At 42.8% G+C, this 27,301-nt stretch overlaps 1 protein-coding gene across 3 annotated transcripts in view; it reads right to left on the reverse strand.

The window, feature by feature from the left end:
* LOC130838429 (zinc finger protein 160-like) overlaps positions 1-27,301 on the reverse strand; it is a 65,801-nt gene that overhangs the window by 21,647 nt on the left and 16,853 nt on the right. For 2 of the 3 annotated variants that reach the window (XM_057711510.1, XM_057711509.1), the window contains one exon: positions 15,117-19,341. The exons of the other annotated variant lie outside the window; for it this stretch is intronic. In XM_057711510.1, the coding sequence (XP_057567493.1) occupies positions 17,933-19,341 (1,409 nt within the window). In that variant the 3' untranslated portion in view covers positions 15,117-17,932. Of the gene's footprint in view, positions 1-15,116; positions 19,342-27,301 lie in introns of those variants that run through there. 3 annotated transcript variants of the gene reach the window in all.

Consider the following 27,301-nt stretch of genomic DNA (forward strand, 5'->3'; position numbering starts at 1 on the left):
TGCACTCCAATGTTCATTGCAGCACTATTTACAATAGCCAGGACATGGAAGCAACCTAAACGTCCATCAACAGATGAATGGATAAAGAAGATGTGGTACATATACACAATGGAATATTACTCAGCTGTAAAAAGCTATGAAACTGGGACATTTGTAGAGACATGTATGGACCTAGGGACTGTCATACAGAGTGAAGTGAGTCAGAAAGAGAAAAACAAATAACGTATATTAACACACATATGTGGACTATAGAAAAATGGTACAAATCAACCGGTTTGCAAGGCAGAAACAGAGACACAGATGTAGAGAACGAACATATGGACACCAAGTGGGGAAAGCAGGGAGGGTTGGGGGGGGGATGAACTGGGAGATTGGGATACCAAATTGTACACTCTAAATATATGCAGTTTATTGTAAAAAATAAATGTAAAAAAAGAGAAGAGAAGAGAAGACAAGGGAAGGGAAGACGAAGGGAAGGGAAGGGAAGACGAAGGGAAGGGAAGGGAAGACGAAGGGAAGGGAAGATGGAAGGGAGGGGAGGGGAGGGGAGGGGAGGGAAGGGAAAAGAAATCATGGGCCACTAACTGCCTACACAACTCCATGTCCACACAGTATATGCTGGGAACCTTGATTACTCCTTTTTCAATCCACTGCTTAAAGGAATCCAAGCACTGGGCGAGTTCATTAAAATTATTCACTAGATTAACTTGAGATTTACCTGGTGGCATCCCAGACGAAGACGCCTATTTCTTTGGATACGCCCTGTTACCACGGTGGGGAGTAGCTGCCGACCAACATGTCCTTCGAAATTTGTCTTATACTCTCACTGCCATAGCTAGCAGTACTGTTAACTCTCTCACTAACTTACAGAAGTCTCTAGATTCACTGGCCAAGGTGATACTCGATAACTGTCTGGCCCTGAATTACCTGTTGGCAGAACAAGGAGGAGTGTGTGCAGTTGCCAACATTTCTTGTTGCACATACATTAACACCTCTTCCCAGGTAGAGACCACCATGGAGAAAATTCGACAACAGGCCACCTGGCTTCAACAGACAATTAACCGGCAATCCTTGCGTTCCATGTGGGTGGGGAAATGGAAAACTGGTTTTCTAACTTGTTCTCCTGGATCCCCAAAGGGTATTAAAAGCTTTCTGATGGGAGGTTTCCATCTTCTTATAACCTTCCTTGTTTCAGCCATGCTGATTTATGTTATATTTCACCTAGTGCTCTGTTTTCTTCCACACTGTTGCAACTCTGCAACTAAGACCTTTCAGTCCAAGAAGGAGGTCTGGGACTGTAACAGGGAAGGGCTAAATCAGACTCCATGCTAAATTTTAAGCCTGAGATAACAAAAATGCACTGCCTTGTATAACCAGATTCCTACCCTTGCTTGAGTCTCTAATTATAATGGTGATGCAGCGACTCCAGCCACTCCCCACAGCAGAACCTGCTGAAATAACAACAGAAGTCACCCTGGGGGCCCTCAGTGAGACGCCAACTAGGTAGGGTCCTCGAGCCTCTTGCCAGCCTGAAGAAGCTACAGAAGACAGACCTTCACCCTTCATCTTCCCAGTAAAGATTTCTTGGGGTCTTCGTCTCTCAAGGGGGATTTGAGGCAGGAGACAGATGGGCCCCCAGAGCAAACAGTTGGAGTTTATTCCTTGTGCACTGATACTGCGAGATGGGAATAACAGGACAACTGAGAGAGAAGGCTGGGCCCTACCCAGATAGAAGATAAGAGACCACATATTCCTCACTCTCAAAGTCATGAGACCTCCCCAACTACACATGCGCAGAAAGGCTCCCTGGAGGTCAAGAGGGGAGTGATGCCAAGTGATGCCCACTACCCACAGGCCTCTTCAGTAGCATCCGTCCTGGCTAAGAGATGCATGTGCACACGGGAAGATCCTGAGATACACCAGATACAGGCTCTGAACCAGGCATCAAAATGGCCAAAGGAAACCCAGAAGAAATGCCCCATATAAGTGATTTAAACTACCACGAGGGTGCAGCTCTCTCTCTGAGCCCACCCGTGTATCCACACATACTCTTCTCTCCTAATAAATACTTCACTTGTTTCATTACTTTCCGTCTTTGTGGGAATTCTTTTTCTGCAAAGCCATAGGGCCAGGGCTCTTGTCACTGACCATTGGTCTAGGGGCTAGGATTCAACTCTCTCACCACCGAGACCAGACCTCAGTCACTGGCCAGGAACCAAAACCCTGCTTCAAGCCGCTGCAGGCCAAGGCCATCCGAGATCACTATCTCACCATCACCGCTGTCTCAAGAAGAAATGGCGCGACAGCTCTGCCTCCACCACTGTCTCCCAGGACCCCAGAATCTGGAATTGACTCAGTCACAAGGGGCTCCATGGAGACAGGTGGGCTCCACCCAGGCCAACCATTAACAGTGCAGAGACTGGGGGGACAGGGGGCCACTTCCAAAGGATGCAGGATGAGTGTGTGCCGATGAGGGATGCCCCCCATGCTCAAACACTACTTTGAAAGGATACTGCTTCGAAGAAGTACTGAAGAGTATTAACTGTTTCAGAAACCAAAAACTAGAAATAAGCATGGTCTCCCAAGGGGGATTTTGCCTCCTGCTCCTACTAAAAAAGCCACCAGTGAGGCTATTGGAAGGGCACCACCTCAACTCTGTAGAATCTACACTGGGCAAGGAGTCACTGAGCTAATTTTATGTCTCTCTGAATCTGAGGTCAGTTCTCCCTAATTGACTCACTCACTCAAGCTCAGCAAAGTGCTTGATCCAACCTTGTTAAGGGTACTGAAAATGAACCCACAGTGGAGTGCTGGACCCCACAGTGAGCTCCAGCAGAACTTGAGAAGGCTGGGGATTCTTCTCACCAGAGCCTCTTGACCTCAGTCGGCCCTTGGCTGCCAGAAAACTGTGCATGGGGGCCGCATTGCAGACATTCACGAGCATCCCTGCCCCGAGCCGTGAAAGAGACAGCCCCTCATACCCTGCCAGGCATCACCCCTCCTCTGTCCCCACGTCGTCTCCCATCCCCTCTCACCCTCCTGGCCCGGCTCCACGTCTACCCTCCTCACTCTCCAATCCCCCGGGCACAGGCTACACTGCTCCCGGCTCCACCCAACCCTCTGCTGTGAGAACCAACAATCCTGACACAGGCAGACTAAGTTGTGATTTTAGGACCTTAGTCCTTAAAGTGTTTGGTGTCCTATATCCACCCGTCTCAGGAACTGGCAGACTCTGGGAGAGACACAGGCACAACTTGGGGTCCTGTCCACAATTCAGCCTGAACACATTCTCTTTTCTCGGTTTTTATATACTGGAGTTCTCTGAGATGTCTTTTTCAAATCTCAACTGTTGCTTTCAAAAAGACTGTAAAATTGGACTTCCCTGGTGGTGCAGTGATTAAGAATCCACCTGCCAATGCCGGGGACATGGGTTCAATCCCTGGGCCGGGAAGATCCCTCATGCTGTGGAGCAACTAAGCCCATGCACCACTACTACTGAGCCTGAGCTCTAGGGCCCTCGAGCCATGACTACTGAGTCCACATGCTGCAACTGCTGAAGCCCACATGCCAAGAGCCTGTGCTCTGCAACAACAGAAGACACCGCACTGAGAAGCCCACACACAATGAAGAGTAGCCCCCACTCTCCACAACTAGAGAAAGTCCGTGCTCAGCAACGAAAACCCAACACACCAATAAGTAAATAAATAAATTAATTTAAAAAAATGAAATTGGAGGGAAGACTAAAAGCAGTCATTTTTTAAAACACTGAAGGGACTTCCTAGGTGGCACAGTGGTTAAGAATCCGCCTGCCAATACAAGGGACACAGGTTCAATCCCTGCTCCAAGAAGATCCCACATACTGCGGAGCAACTAAGCCCATGCACCACAATTATTGAGCCCATGTGCCGCAACTACTGAAGCCCACTTGCCTAGAGCCTGTGGTCTGCAACAAGAGAAGCCACCAAAATGAGGAGCCCGTCCACCACAAAGAAGAGTAGCCCCCACTCGCCACAACTAGAGAAAGCCTGGGTACAGCAAAGAAGATCCAACACAGCCAATAAAGAAATAAATTTTTAAAAAGAAATGTCAATTATCCCTAAATTGATTAAAGAAAAAAACACACACACTGAAAAAGAAAACCCACATGGGATCAGTTCACAGAATAAAGGTCACATAACCCTGCCCACCTCCTCAACCTTCTCTGCCATTGCCAGCCCATCATCATGAAGCCTGTTCCGGGCTGTCACGGGGCAAGGGGAAGAGGGGAGACCAGTGCAGGGCTGGGACAACAGCACAGAGGCCACAAGAGGAGCCAGGACACAGGCCCTGTCTCTGGGCCGAGTGGGCCACTTGCTCCACCCTCTTACCAAGTTCAAGTGGCCGAGCACAGGCAAACTGGGGATTCTGATGAGCAACGAAGAGTGAGGACTAAGCAAGGCCCAGTGGTTCTTGTTTTCTCCCATATCAAATAAAGATGATCAATATATTTAAGCTGACCGCTGTGTGCTGCTTCAGATGGAGAGAACACACCACAGTCTCCCCACTTGCAGTTCTGTATGTTAGCAGCCTGTAGGTCAGCCCAACAAGAACTAGAAAAGCTAAATACGTTTCTAAAAGTCTGTTTGAAGGCTTCAAAGAGGTACTGAGGCAGCTGCAACTGGAGGGGCCAAGATGTCAAACAAAAGAGAAGCCCAGCGGAGGAGCGGGAGACTGAGAGGGCTGCTCCTTCCTTCAGGACATCTGACCCTGGGAAGATAATGCAGCAAAAAGTCAAGCAAAGAGTACTGGCTAACAGAATTCTGGACAGTTCCATGGGGCTGGGAAGACAAAAATTCATGTATAGGCCTGACAAGTCAGCCAGGACTTTAGGAACCAAGCTCCCCAAGAAGCACAGAGAATGAGCCCAGCCCTCTGCACAGACTGGCTGAGCAGCCAAGCTGCAGTAACCTCATGGTGCTCTGCAGGCAAAAACTGGGCTTCCGGACCTGCCAACAAGGAGGGGCCCTGGGAAGCACCCGGGGCTTTCAGAGGGAGACCCTGGAGGGCTCCATCCTGGGGCGGGGGAGAAGGTGGGCGAAGGCAGCTGAGACTGCAGCTTATAAGGACTCCCAGTTCAAGTCACTCAGTCCGACTGAACTGCGACCTCTGTCCCTACTCTGGGTCTGAGTCTGAGGAAACTCTGAAGGGAGACAGCAGCACCCAGAACCTCTAATGGGTTTTCACACATAATGTCCAACACGCAATGCAAAAAACAAAAATGGCGTCACAACAAATAGGACCAAAGGAAAAAAGAACAGAAATAGAAACAGATGCAGAGGGGACCTGTATACTAGAGTTATCAGATAGAAACAACTTTCAAAAATATATACCAGACATTTATGCATACGAATACGTGACTTCCATGTGCAGAGTCTTCTCTCCTGGTTTACAGAGGGGATTGTTGAAACTTAGGATCTATGGCCTATTGGTGATAAGCACGGGTGATAACCTCGACTTGTGCCAGCCATCTGAAGTGTGTTGAGGGCAATGGCAGTCCTCTGAGATCTACTGGATCTTATGCGATCTCAGTGTAGACAGTGTCTGAATTGAGTCAGATTGTGGGATACCCAGCTGTGTCCCAGGAATTACTTGTGAGAAAAATCCCCACACATTGGTGACCGAAAGGGTCAGAGTGTTCTACATGAAGGTGTTGTGGAGTACATTTTTAAGTATGAAGTATTTGGTGATCCCTGAGTTTAAGGCACAACCAAAAAGCTTTGCTTAAGTTCAGTACATCTGCAATGCTCTGACAGGTGCGGAGTTCCTGATTATTGGTGAGATGTGAGCTGTGAGAATAGGTTTTTGGCATTCACGGCATTTGTGAGGATTCCTTCCAGAATGAGTTCATTTTCTAAAGGCCTGACTATACTAAACACATATATCTGGCTTGTCTCCAGCATAAATTTTCTCATGAAGCCTAAGCTATCAAGGCGTGCTAAAAGCATGGCCACCTTCATTATATTTTTAAGGACTCTCATAAGCACGCGTCATCTGATTCTAAGTGGCCTTGAAAGCACACTGGAGTATTTGCCACACTCACTACATCTGTAAGTTTCTCCCCAGTAGGGATAATCTGATGGTAAGTGAGGCTCGAAGCCCAACAGCTTTGCCACACTCATGATATTTGTATGGTTTCTCCATCGTATGAATTTCCTGAACAACAGTAAGGTATAAATTTTGAAGCTGGAATGTTGAAGAACTTCCCACATATATCACACAAATAGTTTCTCCTGTGTATAGATTTTCTCATGTTTGGTGAGAGTTGAGACCTGAGTAAAGGCTTTTCCACAGTCAAAACAAACAAACAAAAAAAAAGGTTTATAAGGTCTCTCTACAATATGTACTCACTGATGACTTGTAAGGTGGGAATTTCGACTGAAGATTTTGCCACACTCCTTACAATTGGTTTCTCTCCACTATGAACTCCCCGATGATCGGCAGGGTATGAATTTCGGCTAAAGGCTTTGCCGCATACACCACATTTATATAATTCCTCTCCTGTCTGAATTTTCTGATGTCTACTGAGGTCTGATTTGTCAGTAAAGGTTTTGCCGCATTCATTAAATCTGTTAACTTCTCTCTCCAGCATGAATAGTCCAAGCTGTGAATTTTGACTAAAGATTTTACCACATACATCACATTTATATAATTTGGGTCCTGGGTGGACTACCTGATGTCTTCCAAGAGTGGCGCTATCATTAAAGTTTTGCCACACATTACATCTGTACCTTGACTCTCCATGAATATTCTGTACAAGATTCATGGAGAGTCAAGCTGTGAACTTCAACCAAAGAATCTGACACATGTATCACATTTAAATAATTTCCCTCTTGAATGGACTATCTGATATCCAGTGAGGAGACAGTCCCTAAGAAAGGTTTTCTTACACTCATTACATTTGGAAGGTCTTTCGGTGTAAATGGGAAGTACTGTTGATACACCTCTCAACTTCATTACATTCAGATATTATCCCATCAGTAAGAAGTACCTGCAGTTTATCCAGAATGTTTAATCCAAGCCTGTTTCCAGTGGGCTTGATTCCTGCATCCCCTCTACTATGTGGACCTCTTCCATCAGTGAGATCTCCCTCATGGGTCGTAGACATTCCTTTGTCATTTCTTTCATCATCTCAACGACACTCAAAATCATGTGTATTTTCCTGGATTTCCCTGAGGTGAAAATGATTATAGGAACAGTTCTGTTGCTGTTACCAGTTTAAAGAGCTGGGAGGAAGATTAACACAAAGATTTTTCTGTCGCTGCCCTTCCAACCTGCAGCTTTATCAAGCTGCACATTCCATCGCTGACTGCACCATGCAGTCTCGGAGTCAATTTAGTTATGGAAATGGGTTCTTCGCAGAATCCCAGTTCTGAGAGTTCAAAATGGCCCCTCACAGTTGCCTCTCCATCTCTACAGACAGAGGTTAAATGCAAAAGAGCTGGCAGGTTTCCACAGGAGTGAAGTCCATGGAAAATAGTGAAAATAAATAGGGGAGTGAGGTGAAAAAACCCATGGCGTCCTCCACAAGGCTGTGGGTGGTGGCCCGCGGGCATGGGGAGCCCTCCCTGGTCATCTGTCCTGTCGTCAAGGAAGGCCACCCTCACGGTGAGCAGCTGCTGAGGGCCTGTTGTGTGGCTGATGCTCTGTTCTCTTTGCAGAAAAGCTGAACCCACAGAAAGTGTCCTCTGAGGCAGATGGTGGAGCAGGCACTTGTGTCTAGAGGGGCACTGAACCCAAGGCTGGGTGCCCCTCTCCTGGGGGAAGCGGCAGCAGGCTGGCCTCTGCCGGCCACGTGGGCTGGGCGTCCCAAGCCTGCTCTTCTGAGGATGCGGCAGGTTGAGTGCTGGGAGGGAAGGGTCTCGAGGTTCTGGAGACAGTGAGCATGGGCTTTGGCTACACACAGCCCCAGACCGGAACCCGGGGCACCATCAGTGCACATTCATGAAGCCCTCACCTCTGGGGAGTGGACCTCTTTTCCACCCTGCTTCATTCTCCAGAACACTTGCTATTTGATTTCATGCCTTTTGAATGAGAGTGACCTATAGTTTGAGAAACATGATGATGATGCTTTAATCACTGGGAACATGAATTAAAAGAACAACAACAAAAAAGCTACTATTCTTTCCACCATGATCCCAAAACACACACCAATTAACACTAAACAGACTTTTGTCTCATAATTGCAAAGAAAAATATATATTATACTATAGATGTATTCTGCATACTTATTGTACATAAGTAAGTACAAAAGAACATACAACCTATAGTAATGCTAAATAATCGAAAACAAGCTTATCCAATGAATAATCTAACTGGCTTTTTAGAATTGTAAAATAAATGTAACACAGAAAATGAAGAACTTGATAAGACAATTTTTAAGAAAACAATATAGTTTTCCAAGTCTCTGCTGTAAAACTTACGTACCCACAAAGAAAAGGCATCTTATAACATTAACAAGTAGTATGTGTCAGTCGTATTACATATACATGCTGAAAGACCATCATCTGTAAATTCCACTCATAAATACATAAAATATTTTCTCCAGTTCTCTAACAGCAAGCAGAACAACCCCCACCTATGCAGTACCCTTAATTATCAAGCTTAATGGTTACAAAAACATATGGAATAAACACTGAGCGCGTTCTATATTCATTTACTGGGATCAGGCATAATGTTATTGCAAACAAATTGCAAAGGAAAAGCTAACAAGATACAATGCAGACAAAGGCGCATCATGAAAAACATGAGAATGTTAACATTTCTTTTTCTTAAAAAGTAACTTTTGAGTATTTACTACAAAACATGCAAAATTTTTTATGTTTTGTTAGCCATCTAACAGCACTTAATTGTTTTAAAAAAGGCTTGAGGTAAATTGCCATGATTTTTCAAATAAGGGTAGGAGATGCACAAGTTTATGCACATTAACCGAACGGATGCACAAAGTGGTGAAAGAACCTGAACCTACAGACTGAGAAGACTTACTCTTAAACATGACCGGCTACTGGCCAAAACTTATTGCTGAACAGGACAGGTTACAAAATAATAAAACACATACCAGGAATTCAGACAGAAAACATCAAGGGAGATGCAAGAAGTGAGCTGTGTAACTACTAAGGTTTATTCAGCCATCCCCCCCGGAAATGGTTTCTGAGTCATCATGGCTGCACACAGTGATTTAGGTTGTGTCCGGAGAAAGTTGTTCGATGGATAAAGAGGGATCATTTCTACGGTGTGAGTAACGGGGAAGGTGGAGGCATGGGTGAAAAAGTACACTGGAAACTGGGGCGATCAACAGAACAAATTAAATATGCAAACAGATAACAGTGTTTCCATTCACATCAAGGTTCCACCTGAGGAACGAGGAGGAATGAAAAAGAGCATGAGCAGAGCACAGGGTGTCCGCATACGTGGGAGCCAAGCGTGTGACTGCATGCCTGTGTGAAAGTAAGTGTATGACGGCAACTGAAATACTAACTGTAAAATATTTGTAAATGAAGCAACTGACAAAGGGCTAATCTCCAAACTATACAAGCAGCTCCGGCAGCTCAGTATCAAAAAAACAAACAACCCAATCCAAAAACGGGCGTAAGACCTAAACAGACATTTCCCCAAGGAAGACATACAGATGGCCAACAAACACATGAAAAGATGCTCAACATCACTAATCATTAGAGAAATGCAAATCAAAACCACAATGAGGTATCACCTCACACCGGTCAGAATGGCCATCATCAAAAAATCTAGAGACAATAAATGCTGGAGAGGGTGTGGAGAAAAGGGAACCCTCCTGCACTGTTGGTGGGAATGTAATGTGATACAGCCACTATGGAAAACAGTATGGGGGTTCCTTAAAAAACTAAAAAGAAAAATACCATATGACCCAGCAATCCCATTACTGGGCATATACCCAGAAAAAAACCATAATTCAAAAAGATACATGTACCACAATGTTCACTGCAGTATTATTTACAATAGCCAGGACATGGAAGCAACCTAGATGTCCATCGACAGATGAATGGATAAAGAAGATGTGGCACATACATACAATGGAATATTACTCAGCCATAAAAAGGAAGGAAATTGAGTTATTTGTAATAAGGTGGATAGACCTACAGACTGCCATGCAGAGTGAAGCCAGAAAGAGAAAAACAAATACCGTATGCTAACTCATATATATGGAATCTAGACAAATGGTACTGATGAACCTAGTGGCAGCGCAGGAATAGAGATGCAGACATAGAGAAGGGATGTGAGGACACAAGGGGGAGGGGAAGCTGGGATGCAGTGAGAGAGTAGCATTGACATATACACACTACTAAATGTAAAACAGATGGCTAGTGGGAAGCTACTACAGAGCACAGGGAGATCAGCTTGATGTTTTGTGAAGACATAAAGGGGTGGGATAGGGAGGTTGGGAGGGAGGCTCAAGAGGGAGGGGATATGGGGAAATATGTATACATTTAGCTGATTTACTTTGTTGTACAGCAGAAACTAACACAATATTGTAAAGCAATTATGTGCCAATAAAGATTAAAACAAACAAACAAGAAAACAAGAATTGCTGTGGGAATTAACATGATACCGTCCCATTTTTAACTATGGGAACTATACTATGGATATGAAACAGAAACGAAAGAGATTGAAAAAGGGAAACAGTGTGATGTCCTAGGGAGAAAGCATGATTACAAATTCGCTATATAATGTATCATACTGAATATACCCTAAGTTCCACTGTAATATTTATATTCCAGGAAAATGTACATAATATTCCAGAAGATTGTGCCAGAATGTCCTTGACAGAAACCAGAAGGACAGACCAGAAAAGGGCAATCATACGGAGATGGATGAGGCTCTTCTGGACACACACGGAGATACAAAAACTCGAATCAACAGAAAAGCAGCTTAGGAGACCATGATTCTGAAACTGGGTCAGCCTAAGTCCGAGTTCCTCTGTCGAGTTTGATTAACCTGTCTATCCAACATTTTTTTCCCTTTCTTATCCAACACCTGTTCCCCTCAAGAATGATGAATGTCAAAGAAAAGGCAGGATTGAAACCAAATGGGAAGGGGGGGCGGGGGTCCCAGTTACAAAAAGCCTTTCTGTGTTCCCTGTTTCCTGTTTGTAGAAAAAGGCTTTAGTCTCCTAGACCTTCCCTGAGACCCAAAGAGCAGATTCAAACAGTTACAAATTAGGGGAAGGAGGGAATGCAGAAACAAAGGAGAAGCAAGCCCAACATAATCTTTCCCACCACCAGTAACTTAAACTGATATGTGGCTTCAGCCAGTTGCCCTAGGTAAATAATAAAATGACACAACTATTGCTTTTGCTGTCTCCTGGAAGAAGTCAAAGAATCACAAGACCATGACTGAGGAACTTGTTTTGCAGGAATATACATAATAATCACAAAGGAAGTCACAACAGGGTGCCAAAGAATCTGCAGATGAGATCTTACAGGAAACCTGGGATCACAGACACTTCCCTTCCCCCTCCTTTTGCCTTTTAACATCTTATACATAGGGTTTCCCTGGTGACACAGAGGTTAAGAATCAGCCTGCCTATGCAGGGAACACAAGTTCAAGCCCTGGTCCCGGAAGATCCCAGGTGCCGAACAGCGTTGGTGGTATAGTGGTGAGCATAGCTGCCTTACACGTACCAAGGAGCAACTCAGCCCGTGCATACAACTACTGAGCCTGTGCTCCAGAGCCCATAAGCCACAACTACTGAGCCTGCATACCTAGAGCCCATGCTTTGCAACAGGAGAAGCCACCATAATGAGAAGCCCGTGCACTGCAAAGAGTAGCCCCAGCTCGCCATAACTAGAGAAAGCTTGTGCACAGCAACGAAGACTCAACACAGCCAAAAATAAATTTAAAAAAATTTTATACATAGGTATAAGACTATGCTAAGGACTTCCCAGGTGGCACAGTGGTTAATCTGCCTGCCAATGCAGGGGACGTGGGTTCAATCCCTGGTCCAGGAAGATTCCACATGTCACAAAGCAACTAAGCCTGTGTGCCACAACTACTGAGCCTGCACTCTAGAGCCCGCGAGCCACAACTACTGAAGCCCACGTGCCCAGAGCCCGTGCTCTGCAACAAGAGAAGCCACCACACTGAGACGCCCATGCTCCACAATGAAGAGTAGCCCCTGCTCTCTGCAACTAGAGAAAGCCCACACACAGCAACGAAGACCCAACACAGCCAAATACAAAAATATAAATTTATTAAAAAAAAAAAAAAACTATGCTGAAAACTATTCTTCCACACAGCCTTTCTTCAGAGTTCTCACCATCCTCAATGGTGAAAGAACGGAAGCTTTTCCTCTAAGATCAGGAACAAGACAAGCATCCCTGCTCTCACTATTTCTAAAGACATATTATCGGAAGCCCTACCAAGAACACATAGGCATAAAATGAGATAATAGGTATTCCAATAGCAACAGGAAACAAATCATCTCTGTACACAGGTAACATGATCTGATAGGCAGAAAACCCTGAAGATTCTGAAAAACAAGACAAACAAGAAAAAATCCTTCTAGAAATAATGAAAGAGTTCAGAAACCTTACAAGATTTAAAATCAATATGCAAAACTCAACAGGGTTTCTAAACATTAAAAAGGAACAATCAAAACAGAAACTGAGAAAATTCCATTTACATGAGAATCAAAAAATATTTAGACATGACATTATACAAGAAGGGAAAGACTTGTACACTGCAAACTACAGACTGCTGAAAATTTTACAAAAGACACAAATAAATGGAAAGATATTCCTTGTTCATGGAATGGAAGCCAATATTGTCAAGATGTCAATACTACCCAAAGTGATTAACAGATTCAAATCATTCCCTAGGGAAATCCCAACAGGATTTTCTTGGAAAATTAAACAAAAACAAACAGATAAATCCATTCTGATTCCTATGGAATCTCAAGAGACAATGAATAGCAAAAACAAGCTTGAGAAGAACAAAGTCAGAGGTCTCACACTTCCTTATTTCAAAACTTATTCCAAAGCTACACTAACTGAAACTGTGGTACTGTCACAAAGACAGACACAGAGACCATCGGAATAGGACAGACTTTGCAAAAAAACTCTTCTGCGATAGTGGCCAAGAAGGCGGAGTAGAAGGATCCTAAACTCACCCCTTCTTACAAGCACACCAAAATCACAACTAACTGTGGTACAACCATTGATGAAAGACTGGAACCTACCAGAAAAGCTCTTCAACAAGACATAAAGAACCACAACGAGATGGGAAGGGCAGACTCACGATATAATCAAATCCCATATCCCTGGGTGGGTGACCCACAAACTAGAGAATAATCATATTACAGAGCTCGTCACACAGGAGTGAGAGCTGTGAGTCCCTCATCAGGATCCCCAAGGGTCCAGCACTAAGATGAGGAGCCCCCAGAACATTTACCCTTGAAGGCCAGCGGGGCTTGACTGCAGGAGCTCAACAGGAATAGGGAAAATAGAGATTTCACTCTTAACAGACGCACACAAAATCTCACACACAGGGGAGATGAAGGGCAAAAGCAACAGTTTGATAGAAGCCTGGGCGAGACCTGCCTGTTGATCTTGGAGGATTTCCTGGGGAGGTGGGGACAGGCTGTGGTTCACCCTGGAGACACAGACACTGATGGCAGTAATATCAGAGAGCATTCATCTCCGGGAGCTCTCCTGGAGGCTGACACCTTGGCACCAAGACTTGACCCCACCCAAGAACCTGTTGGGGCACCTCTAGCCAAACAACTGGCAGGGGATACAGCCCCACCAATCAGCTGACAGGCTGCCTAAAGGCTTCCTGGGCCCACTGCCACCTCCATATGTACCCTTAGACGTAACCCTGCCTGTCAAAGGGCCAAGACCCAGGTGCAATCACCAGTAAGCAGGCACAAGCCTCTAGACCAGCCTCACGTACCAGGCAAGAAATCTATAGTCCCACAGCCTGCAAACCAAATCCGCAAATACAGGCCAGACACTACCCTGAGATCAGCTGGCCTCTGACCTTGGGTGACAAGAGGGGCACATAGGACATCTCCTACAGAGGGCCACTACTCCAACATCAAGAAATGTAATATATAAAAATATAAATAGCAATTTAGACAAAATGACATAACCAAGGAATATGTTTCAGATGGAGGAACAAGACAAAACCCCAGGAGAACAACTAAGTGTTGTGGAGATAGGAAATCTAGCTGAAAAAAGAGTTCAGAGTAATGATCAAAAAGAACTCGAGAGGAGAACGGATGCACAGCCTGAAAAATGAGAAGTATTTAAGAAAGACTTAGAAAATATAAATAACAACCAAAGAGCACTGAAGAATATAGTAACTGAAAAGAAAAATACACTACAAGGAATCAATAACAGGCTAAATGAGGCAGAAGAATTAATCAGTGAGCTGGAAGACCACCACTGAACAGAAAAAAGAATAAAAGAAGGATATTTTAAGACATCTCTGGGACAACAACAAGCACTCTAATGTTTGCATTATACTGGTCCCAGAAAGAAGAGAGAGCAAGGGCCTTAGAAAATATTTAAGGAGATATTAGCTGAAAACCATTCTAACATGGGATAGGAAACAGTCACCCAAGTCCAGGAAGTGCAGAGAGCCCCACATCTATATAAAACTTCACAGTCAGCACAAACCAACAATCTATCATAGATACAAATTCAAGATGCACAGGAAAATATGCTCAACATCATGTGCTTTTCCACTTTCTACAGCTCCTTGGAGCACCTCTTTATTTACCAGGTGGGTCGCTGCCCAATGCATCAATCATTCAATAAAGCCAATTAGATCTTTAAATTTATTTGATTCAATTTTTCCACATTAATGGAAGTAAGGCTGAAATGCACTGCTATGGTGTTTGCATTATAGCATTACGAGTATGTAACCCCCAAATTGTATGCTGTTTCATTCCACATTAGAAAGAAATTGTTATAGATTCTTTCAAACCTGAGAGCCTAATGGTGCATTCTTATCTGCTGTTATAAAGTATCAAGACAAGACAAAACTGTGTTGATGGAAAAACATGATTCAACCAGGGTTATGACAAAAGTGATTTTATTAATTAAAACAGGAGACCCATGATACATTCAGAATGTAGTTCTTTGAATACAACATTAGCAAACGGTAATGGCAGCAGTTAAATGTGAATCATACATTTACACATATTATTCTGGTTCTGATTAAATTTAATGCTCAAAATAATTGCTCTGTCTTCAGTTTCCAAAAATAAGACTAATTTTTCTTTAATCATACATACAAGTTATTACCATCTAATGGAGAAGGTGACCAACTTTTCCTGAGCATTGTTCCTACCACATAATCAGTCCCTAGCAACCTGTCACTCTCCTCCCATGAAAAGCCCAGTACCTTAATATCCTGCCTGCTCTGTTCAAGGTCAGCTGGTAGAGCATTCTGCCCTGTAACCCACTGTGGACTATCTACAGAAGGGCACCCTGAATGTAATAAGTACGATGATTCATGTCCTGGTTTTACGTTATTCTCTGCTCCTCCCTGATGCTCATTCACACCCTATTCAATTTGATAATTCAGGGTTCTGTTTTTTCCAGGGAACATGGATGTGAATGAACCACATCTAATGAAGTCAGCCACCTCATCTTACTGATTTCTTTCCAGAGACCATCATGAAAGGCCTGTAACAAATGCATATGATCAACACATTAACAAGGCCAAGCCAATAAACTGAGAGACTAGTTGCTGGGGCAAGGAATAATGACTTTATTCAGAAAGCCAGCAGACCCAGAAGATGGTGGACTACTGTCCCAAACAATCATCTTCTCTGAGTTAAACCTGGACTTCTTTTATACTAAAAGAGGAGGGAGTAAAGTCCTGGTTCCAGTCAGACTCCTGAGGGGATGTTTTAATTTCTTCTTTCTTGATGCCATTCACAGGTGAACCTGGACAGCTTTCCCATGAGGTAAACAAAGGTATTTTAGTTTAAAATGAATTACACAGGAAGCAGGATTCCCAAAGATGGCCCATTATGTATAATTTAACCTTATAGGCAATATTCCTTTAGTGATTAATCTGTAGCAAAAGCAAGAGAATACAAATGTTAAAGTAAAAGTAAAAGGTCCAATATACTCAGATTTTAACATATTTTAAATCAGTTTATTTACTGGCTGCATTCAGTCTTTGTTGCTGTGCACGGGCTTTCTCTAGTTGCGGAGAGCAGGGGCTACTCTTCGTTGCAGTGCGCAGGCTTTTCAGTTCAGTGGCTTCTCTTGTTGCAGAGCATGAGCTCTAGGTGTGTGGGCTTCACTAGTTGTGGCATGCAGGCTCAACAGCTGTGGCTCGCAGGCTCTAGAGTGCAGGCTCCGTACTTGTGGTGAATGGGTTTGGCTGCTCTGCAGCATGTGGGATCTTCCCAGACCAGGGATCAAACCTGTGTCCCCTGCATTGGCAGGCAGACTCTTAACTACTGCGCCACCAGGGAAGTCCCTAGAGTCAGATTTGTTCTTTCCTGTTACTTCAAACTTTAAGTTGAAAAGCATAAATAGTAAGTAGCCTTTTCAAGAAAATTCAAATAATTAAATTTTAATATACTGAAGATAATCAGCCATTTTCACACACGTCCTTTTCCCTCTCATATACACACCATGTCATAAGTTTTAACATGTTGTGACTTGTAATGATTCTGCAGTATATCTCAGGTTAACTTCAGAGAACTAAAGATTTATTTATTCCTGGTATACATTCTCTGATGTGTCGTCTGTTTTAAGAACTGCTCAAAAAATTCACCAAATTCATTACGCTTGTAAGGACTGTCCCAGATATGAGTTCTTTGGTAAACCCCAAGGACGCACTGTTTCATGAAGTTTTTCCACGTGTATACTTTCTGACCCATAAGAATTCTGTCATTACACCAAAGGTGTGGATACTTGATGTAAAACTTTACAACATTCATTACATTTGAAAGCCTGCTCTCCAACATAAATCCTCTGTATTTCAGTTTTGATCTTCAAGTACAGTCCTTAGGACACATATTACTTTCTGTGGTTTCTCTCAAAGATGTGTACTCTGAAGCCTAGTGCACTGTGAGGCCTGGATAAAGTCTCTATTCACACATTTCCATAGCTTCTCTTCAACATGGACTTTCTACAATTGCTGAGTACTTGAACCCAAGGTACAGGTTTTCCCACAACCTCCGCATTTGGGAGGTATGGCTCCAGTATATTCCTATCTTGTGACTTTTGGGTAAGACCCCTGCCACATACATTACATTTCTGTGGGTTTTCTCCAGGATAAATATTCTGACATCTAATGATGAGTGAGCAATAATTTAACTTTTGACATACTTGCTGCATTTTAAAGTATGAAGTATCTGGTGATCCCTGAGTTTAAGGCACAATCTAAAAGTGTTGCAAAATTTAGTACATTTGTAACATTCTGACCAGTGTGGATTACCTGAATACTGGGGAGATGTGAACTGTAAGAACAGCTTTTTCACATTCATGGCACTGGTGAGGCATCTTCCTAGAATGAACTCATTTTCTAAAGGCCTGACTATACTAAATACATTTATCTGGCTTCTATCCAGCATGAATCTTCTCATGAAGCCTAAGATGTGAAGGCCTCCTAAAACAATGCCACCTTCATTATATTTTTAAGTGCTCTAACCAGTATGGATCACCTAATGCTAAGTTTGGCTTGAAAGCACACTCAAGAATTTGCCACACACTCACTACATTTGTAAGGTGTCTCTCTGGTATGAATAATCTGATATAAGTGAGACTTAATGCACAAAAGCTTTTCCACACTGATTATCTGTATGGTTTCTCCATCGTATGAATTACCTTAACAACAGTTAGGTGTGAATTTTGAAGACCTTCCCACATATATCACACTTACACAATTTCTCTCACGTATGGACTTTCTGATGTTTAGTGAGGGTTGAGACCTGAGTAAAGGCTTTTCCACACTCAAAACATTTAAAAGGTTTCTCTATATGTATTCTCCGATGACTTGTAAGGTGTGAGTTTCGACTGAAGAACTTGCCGCACTCATTACATTTGAAAGGTTTCTCTCCAGTATGTATTCTCCAATGAAGTCGAAGATGTGATTTTTGACTAAAGACCTTGCCACACTCATCACATTTGTAAGGTTTTTCGCCAGTATGAACTCTCTGATGACTTAAAAGGATTGCCTTTTCACTAAAGGCCTTGCCACACTCATTACATTTGTAAGGTTTCTCTCCAGTATGAAATCTCTTATGACTTATGAAATGTGAATGTTGACTAAAGAGCTTGCCACACTCATTACATTTGTAAGGTTTCTCTCCAGTATGAATCCTCCGATGACCAGCAAGGTGTGCATTTCGGCTGAAGACTTTCTCACATATATCACATTTATATAATTTCTTTCCTGTATGAATTTTCTGATGTCTACTGAGGTTTGAGCTGTCAGTAAAGGTTTTGCCACACTCATTACATTGGTAACTTCTCTTTCCAGCATGAATATTCTGATGACGTACAAGGTATGAATTTTGACCAAAGGTTTTACCACATACACCACATTTATGTAAGTTTGCTTCTGGGTGGATTATCTGATGTCTGGCAAGGGTGGAGCCATCACTAAAGGTTTTGCCACACTCGTTACACGTGTAACATTTCCCTCCAGGATGAATTTTCCTATGACATGCAAGCTGTGAACTTTGAGCAAAGAATTTGTCACGTACATCACATTCATGTAATTTCTCCCCTGTATGGATGGTCTGATGTTTAATGAGGTTTGAGCCCTTAAGAAAGGCTTTCCCACACTCATTGCATTTATAAGGTCTTTCCCTGTGTGCTTTAAGGTCTTGTGTCATCACTGAAGGATGCATAAAATCATTCCTATATACATTAGAAACATTGGTTTGGACACTACGAGGAATTCTTTGAAGTGGTACAAATGAGAAACTACTGCTGATAGACCTCTCAATATCATAACATTCAGAAATTATCCCATCAATTTGAAACATCTGCATTTTATCTGGAACGTTTAATCCAATCCTGTTTCCAAAGGGCTTGATTTCTGCATCCCCTCCACCATGTTGATCTCTTCTATTAGTCAGATTTCTGTTATACGTTACAGGCATTCCTTTGTAATTTCTTTCGTCATCTCTCCACTGACACTCAGAGTCGTACATATTTTCCAGCATTTCCCTGAGGTGACAATGTTTGATTTCATAGCTTTCAGGTCTTCCCAACATCAGTGTTTGGAATACTTCTCCTTTATCACTGTTCGCTTTGGGTTGTAATTGCTTGATCACATGTATAGGAGAGATATCTACAAGATATAAAGAACCATAGGTATCCCATTCACTATAATTCAAAAATATATGTCTCATGTTGAACATATGACATTATACCAAAACTAATACTTACCATAATCAATGAGAGTTATGAAACGCCCCAATCATGACCTTAAATTTTTAAAACCACTAAAGGAATAGAATTCTTAAGAAAGCATGATAATATAAATCCAAATTTATTTTAAGGTAGCCGAGTTTTAAACACTGTATGACAAAAACACTCATATTGGACAAACTCATGTCAGCTATGAAAGAAAGAGTATATTTCTACTATCATCCCTAAGAACATACCAATCAACAGTACACATACTGCTGCCTAATAATTTAGGAGAAAAATATACTGGCAATGTATTCTGGATACTTACTGTACATAAATAAATTATAAAAAACAGACAATATAATGTATCTGGAAATAATCCAAAACAAAACTTATCCAATTAACAATCTAACTAATTGGCTATTTAGATTTGTAAAACAAATACAGAATAGAGAAAATGAAGAATTTGATAAAACAAGTTTTAAGAAACAATACATTTTTCTAAATCTCTGCTATAGAACTCAAAAAGAAAAGGCATTTTACAACATTAACAAGTAGTACAGGTCTTCCTAGGTGGCGCAGTGGTAAAGAATCCACCTGCCAATGCAGGGGACACGGGTTCGAGCCCTGCTCTGGGAAGATTCCACACGCCACAGAGCAACTAAGCCCATGCGCCACAACTATTGAGCCTGTGCTCTAGAGCCCGTGAGCCACAACTATTGAGCCCATGTGCTGCAACTATTGAAGCCCACATGCCTAGGGCCCGTGCTCCACAACAAGAGAAGCCACTACAATGAGGAGCCTGCGCACCACAATGAAGAGTTAACCCCCGCTCGCAGCAACTAGAGGAAGCCCATGTGCAGCAACAAAGACCCAACGCAGCCATAAATAAAATAAATAAATAAATAAATAAATAAATTTCTTTAAAAAAAGATTAAAAAAAAAGTAGTACGTGTAACTGTATTGCATAACACATGCTAAAAGACTATCATCTATAAATGACGTTTATAAATTAAGACATAAAATATTCTCCAGTTATCTAACAACCAGTAATAGAGCAATCCCTACTTATGCAGTATCCTTAATTATCAGGTTTAATGGCTCCAAAACACTACAAATAAAAAGTGAGCATTGTGTATATTTATTGACTAGGGTCAGACACAATGTTGTTGAAAAAAATTGCAAATGAAAAGCATACAAGATATAATGCAGATAAAGTCAAATCATAAAGAGCATGAATTTTATTAGCAGAAGTCAGAAAGAAAAACCAGGAAAATGCCATCTAAAGGACATGAATGAGTCTCTTCTGTACACATATGCAGATGAAAGATACTGAATCAACCCTCCAGTACAATAGAAGACCATGATTTTGAAAAGCAAGTTGCCTTAAATCTGAGTTCTCCTGCTGAGTCTGATTAACCCCTCTATTGAAAATTTTATTCCGTTTCTTTTTCCACACGTCTATCTCAAGATTGAGCAGTATCAAAGAAAAGGAGGGGAATGAAACCGAACAGGACTCTGCAGAGCCTTCCTGGTTACAAAAGCCTCTCAGGCCCCCTGTTTGTTAAAAGGCTTTGGTCTCTAGACTTTTCCTGAGTTCAAAAGAGCAGATTCGAGCAGTTACTAGTTAGGGAATTGAGAGAATACAGAAACACAGGAAAAGCAAGTCCAATTTCATCATTTCCATGATTGGTAGCTTAAAGTGATACCCTGATTTATGATCCCAAACTGTGGCTTCAACCAGCTACGCCAAGAGGACTTAAAAATTGATGACACCAGAGTGTCAAGTGAGAAGTGAAATTCTTAACCAGTCACATTTGGCTCTAAGTAAATAATACGATGCCTTAACTATTACTTTTGCTCTCTCCTAGAAGGAAGTTAAGGGATCACAAGACTGTGATTCAGAAACTGCTTTGCAGGAACATACAGAATAATCAGAAAGGAAGTCACAACGTGGTTCTCAAAATCCTGCAGCTGAGGGACTTCCCTGGTGGCGCAGTGGTTAAGAATCTGCCTGCCAATGTAGGCGACATGGGTTGAATCCCTGGTCCTGGAAGACTGCATATGCAGCAGAGCAACTAAGCCTCTGTGCCACAACTACTCAGCCTGCGTGCTGCAACTACTGAAGCCCATGCACCTAGAGCCTCTGCTCCACAACGAGAAGCCGCCACCGCAATGAGAAGCCCACACACTGCAACAAAGAGTAGCCCCCGCTTATCACAACTAGAGAAAGCCTACACACAACAAAGACCCAATGCAGCTAAATAAAGAGTCTGTTGAGATCTTATGGGGAAGCTGGGATCACAGACACTCCCCTCTGCTCTCTCCTTTTCTCTTTAAAAATCTTACACACTGGCAAGCCAGGAAGATGGATCTGAGGCAAGGCCAGGTCTCCCAATTTCCTGGTTGGTGCCTCCTCAACTAATAACACATTCCTCTGCTTCTAATTCCAATGAGGAACAGGCATACAAATTTGGGTTTAACATCATAAAATGTGATGTATATTCTTTATTAAGAAAGGGTAGAAGCCTATGCTAGAAAATATCCTGCAACGGAGCAGTTACTCAAAGTTATCACCATACTCAATGGGGAAAAGGATGACTTTACCTTTAAGATCAGAACAAGACAAGAATACCTGCTCTCGATATTTGTAAAAGCGTATTACTTTAAGTCCCAGGAAGAATACATAGGCAGAAAACTAGATAATAGATATCCCAATAGCAAAAGGCTGTGAAATCATCTCTGTATACAAATGACATGATCTAATATAGAAAACCCTGAATATTCTGCAGAAAATACCTGCGAAAATTTTCAGTGTTCTAAAAATTACAAGATATAAAATCAACATACAAAATTCAATTTTGTTTGTGAACATTAAAAATGAACAACCAAGGGGGCTTCCTAGGTGGCACAGTGGTTAAGAATCCACCTGCCAATGCAGGGGACACGGATTCAAGCCCTGCTCCAGGAAGATCCCACATGCTGCGGAGCAACTAAGCCTGTGCACCACAACTATTGAGCCTGCACTTTAGAGCCCATGAGCCACAACTATTGAGCCCATGTGCTGCAACTACTGAAGCCCATGTGCCTAGAGCCTGAGCTCTGAAACAAGATAAGCCACGGCAATGGGAAGCCCACGCAGTACAACGAAGAGTAGCCCCGACTCACTGCAACTAAAGAAAGCCCGCACACAGCAGAAAAGACCCAACACAGCCAATAAAATAAGTAAATAAATAAATTAATTAAAAAAAAAAACAAACAACCAGGGCTTCCCAGGTGGCACAGTGGTTGAGAATTAGCCTGCCAATGCAGGGGACACAGGTTCAATCCCTGCTCCAGGAAGATTCCAGATGCCACGGAGCAAACCATGTGCCACAACTGCTGAGCCTGTGCTCTAGAGCCTGCAAGTCACAACTATTGAGCCCATGTGCCACAGCTACTGAAGCCTGCACACCTAGAGCCCATGCTCTACAACAAGAGAAGCCACCACAATGAGAAGCCCGTGCACCATAATGAAGAGTAGCCCCTGCTCTCCACAACTAGAGAAAGCCCACGTGCAGCAACGAAGACCCAACGCAGACAATAAATAAATGAATTTAAAAAAAAGAACAACCAGGACTTCCCTGGTTGCTCAGTGGTTAGGGATCTGCCTGCCAATGCAGAAGACACGGGTTCAATCCCTAGTCCGGGAAGATCCCATACACTGCAGCAACTAAGCCCCTGTGCCACAAATACTGAGCCCACGTGCCACAACTACTGAAGCCTGCGTGCCTAGAGCCCATGCTCCGCAACAAGAGAAGCCACAGCAATGAGAAGCCCACACACCACAATGAAGAGTAGCCCCTGCTGGCTGCAATTAGAGAAGGCCTGTATGTGACAACAAAGACCCAACACAGCCAAAAAATCAATCAATCAATCAAACTTAAAAAAAAAAAAACCACCAAAAAAGAAAAAGAGAAAAATATTCCATTTACAAGGAAATTAGAAAAATAAAATAAGTTAGATGTAACATTATACAAGAAGGTAAAGATATGTATACTGCAAACTAAAGACTGTTGAAAATTTTAGAAAAGACAAAAATAAATGCAAAGACATCCCAAGTGCATGGACTGAAAGTCAATACTGTCATGATGTCAATACTACCCAAAGTGATCATTATATTCAAATCATTCCCTAGTGAAATCCCAGCAGTGTTTTCCTGAAGAAACAGATAAATCCATCCTATGATTCCTATGGAGTCTCAGGAGAAAATGAGTAACAAAAACAAGCTTGAAAAAAACTAACTTGTATCACACTTCTTTATTTCAAAACTTATTCCACAGTTATACTAATCAAAACAGTGTGGTACTGGCATATAGATAGACAGACAGACTGCTGGAATAGAACAGAGACTTAAGAAAAAAAACTCTTGGGCTTCCTAGGTGGTGCAGTGGTTGAGAATCCGCCTGCCAATGCAGGGGACACAGGTTCGATCCCTGCTCCAGGAAGATCCCACATGCCGTGGAGCAACTAAGCCCGTGTGCCACAACTATTGAGCCTGCGTTTTAGAGCCCGTGAGCCACAACTGTTGAGCCCAAGTGCTGCAACTACTGAAGCCCACACGCCTAGAGCCCATGCTCTGCAACAAGAGAAGCTACAGCAATGAAGAGCCTGCACACCACAGCAAAGAGTAGCCCCTACTCACCGCAACTAAAAAGCCTACGCACAGCAAAAAAAAAAAGACCCAACACAGCCAATGAAATAAATAAATTTATAAAAAAAGAAAAAAAACTCTTGTGGGATAGTGGCCAAGATGGCAGAGAAGGACCCTAAGTTCCCCTCTTTTCACGAGCACACCAAAATCACAACCGACTGCAGAGTAACCACTGAACTAGAACCTACCAGAAAAGATCTTCAACAACTAAAGAAAGAACCACAACCAGACAGAAGGAGGGGCAGATTGGCCATATAATCAAATCATATGCCCTCTGGGTAGGCAGCCCACAAACTGGAGAATAATTATATTACAGAGGTTTTCCCACAGGAGCGAAAGTTGTGAGTTCCATGTGGGGCAGTCCAGGCCCAGGAAGAGGAGTCCTCAGAGCACTTGGCTTAAAAGGCCAGGGGGGCTTGACTGCAGGAGTTCCACAGGATTGGGGGAAATGGAGACCACTCTAAAAGCAAGACCATACAAAAACATCTCACATGCACTTGGACCAAGGGCAAAAGCAGTAACATCATAGGAGCATGGGCCAGAGTTACCTGCTGGTCTTAGAGGATCTCCAGGGGAGGCAGGTGGCATCTGTGGCATGGCCAGGGGACATAGACACTGGTGGTGGACATATCAGGGAACATTCATCTGTGTAAGCTCTGCTGGAGGCTGACATCCTGGTACCAAGACCTGGCCTCACCCAAGACCCTGTAGGCTGCAGTGCTGCGAACCTCTCAGACCAAACAATAAACTAGGCAGGGACACACAGTCCCACCCATCAGCAGACAGGCTGTCTAAAGACTTCCTGAGTCCTCAGCTACTCCTACACATGCCTCTAGACACCAGAGGGCCCTACACATCAGAGGGCAAAGATCCAGCATCACCCACCAGTGACCAGGCACCTGACCCTCCCACAAGGAAGTCTGCACAAGCCTCTAGACCAGCTTTCACTTACCAGGGGACAGACACAGAAGTAAGAAAACTACAGTCTCTGCAGCCTATAGACCAAGTCTGCAAACAAAGACCACACACTACCTGGGGACCAGATAGTCCCTGGTCCGTAGGTGACAGAGAGTGGAGTGCACTGCTGAGATGCACAGGATGTCTCCTACAGAGGGCCACTTCTCCAAGGTTGAGAAACGTAACTAACCTACCACATACATAAAATACAAACGGCAATTTAGACAAAATTAGGTGACAGAGAAATATGTCTCAGATGAAGGAACAAAATAAAATCCCAGAAGAAGAACCAAGTGTCATGGACACAGGAAAACTACTCAAGAAAGAGTTCACAGTAAGAATCGTAAAGATGGATGCACACAGTGAGAAATGAGACATTTTTAACAGACTTAGAAATTATTTATAACCACCAAATAGAATTGAAAAACACAGTAACTGAAATAAAAAATACTCTAGGAGCAATTAATAGTATATGAAATGAGGCAGAATAATGGATCACTGAGCTGGAAGACAGAGTAGGGGAAATCGCTGCCACCAAGGGGGAAGAAAAGAAAAGAATAAAAAGAAATGAGATCAGTTTAAGAGACATCTGGAACAACAGCAAGTGTGCTAACATTTGCAGTATAGGGTTCCCAGAAGGAGAAGAGAGAAAGGGCTTGAGAAAATGTTACCAAGTCCAAGCTCGCTGTGCTCGCTGCACGACAGGCTAATGAACTGAAGACAAGGTGCTGAGGCAAGGAATACGACTTTATTCGGAAAGCCAGCAGACTGAGAAGATGGCAGACTAGTGTCTTCAAAAAACCATCTTATTGGGGTCTGGATGCCAGTTTGTTTTACAGAATCAGAGAGGGAGAGGTGGTAAGGAAGTAACGTAAAAGGGCAGAATAGAGAGGGAGAGGCTGTGAGGAAGTAAAGTTAAAGAGCCATCAGTCTTACAAAAGAACTCCAGGAATAACCAGCCTCAGTGAGGGGATATGTTAATTTTAGCCATTCACACAGGTTGGCAGGGCAGATTTGTTTGCCTGTGAACTGAACAGAAGAACTTTAGTTTAACATTCAAGCAGAGGGGCAGTATTCCCTGAGGCAGGCCATCATGTATGATTACAATAACAAAAGCAACAAAAAGCAAAGGTTAAAGACAAAGAAACAGATCTAATGTGGAGTCCGATTTAGCTCTACATGGTAACAAAAATATCTGAAAAGCTAATAGTTGAAAACTTCTCTAACCTGGGAAAGGAAACACCAAGACATATTCTGATTAAAATGACAAAAATTAAAGATAGAGAATATTAAAAGCAACAAGCAAAAGCAACAAAAAATAACATACAAGAGAACTCCCATAAGGTTATCATCTGATTTTTCAGAAGAAACTCTGCAAGCCAGAAGGCAGTGGCACAATATACTTAAAGTGATGAGAAACAAAAATCTACAACCAAGACTACTGTACCCAGCAAAGTTCTCCTTCAGATTTGATGGAAATCAAAAACTTGGTAGACAAAAAAAAGCTAAAAGAAATCAACATCACCAAACCAAATTTACAACAAATGCTAAAGGAACTTCTCTAGTGGGAAAAGGTCACAACTACAACAAGAAAATTATGAAATGGAAATGCTCACTGGTAAAGGCAAACATACAATAAAGGCAAAAAGTCACCCACACACAAAACTAGTAGGTAGGTTAAAAGACAAAAGTAGTAAAATCATCTGTATCCACAATGAACAGTTAAGGGATATACAAAACAAATGGATGTAAAATATCAAAACAGCAATCATGCGGAAAGGAAAGTACAAATGCAAGGTATCTAAAATGCATATGAGGGACTGCCCTGGTGGTACAGTGGTTAAGAATCCGCCTGCCAATGCAGGTGACACAGGTTTGATCTCTGGTCTGGGAAGATCCCACATGCTGCGGAGCAACTAAGCCCATGAGCCACAACTACTGAGCTCGCACTCCACAACAACTGAAGCCTGTGCACTCTAGGGCCCACATGCCACAACCACTGAGCCAACATGCTGTAACTACTGAAGCACATGCACCTAGAACCCATGCTCCTCAACAAAAGAGGCCACTGCAACGAAGCCTGTGTGCTGCAACGAAGAGTAGCCCCTGCTTTCCACAACTAGAGAAAGCCCACACACAACAACAAAGACCCAACGCAGCCAATAAATAAATAAATAATAAATACATTTAAGATCAGCAACTTAAAACAAGCACATAAACATATATACTAGTACATAAAAACCTCATG

Source organism: Hippopotamus amphibius, chromosome 16 (genome assembly GCF_030028045.1).
Source record: "Hippopotamus amphibius kiboko isolate mHipAmp2 chromosome 16, mHipAmp2.hap2, whole genome shotgun sequence".
NCBI lineage: Eukaryota > Metazoa > Chordata > Mammalia > Artiodactyla > Hippopotamidae > Hippopotamus > Hippopotamus amphibius.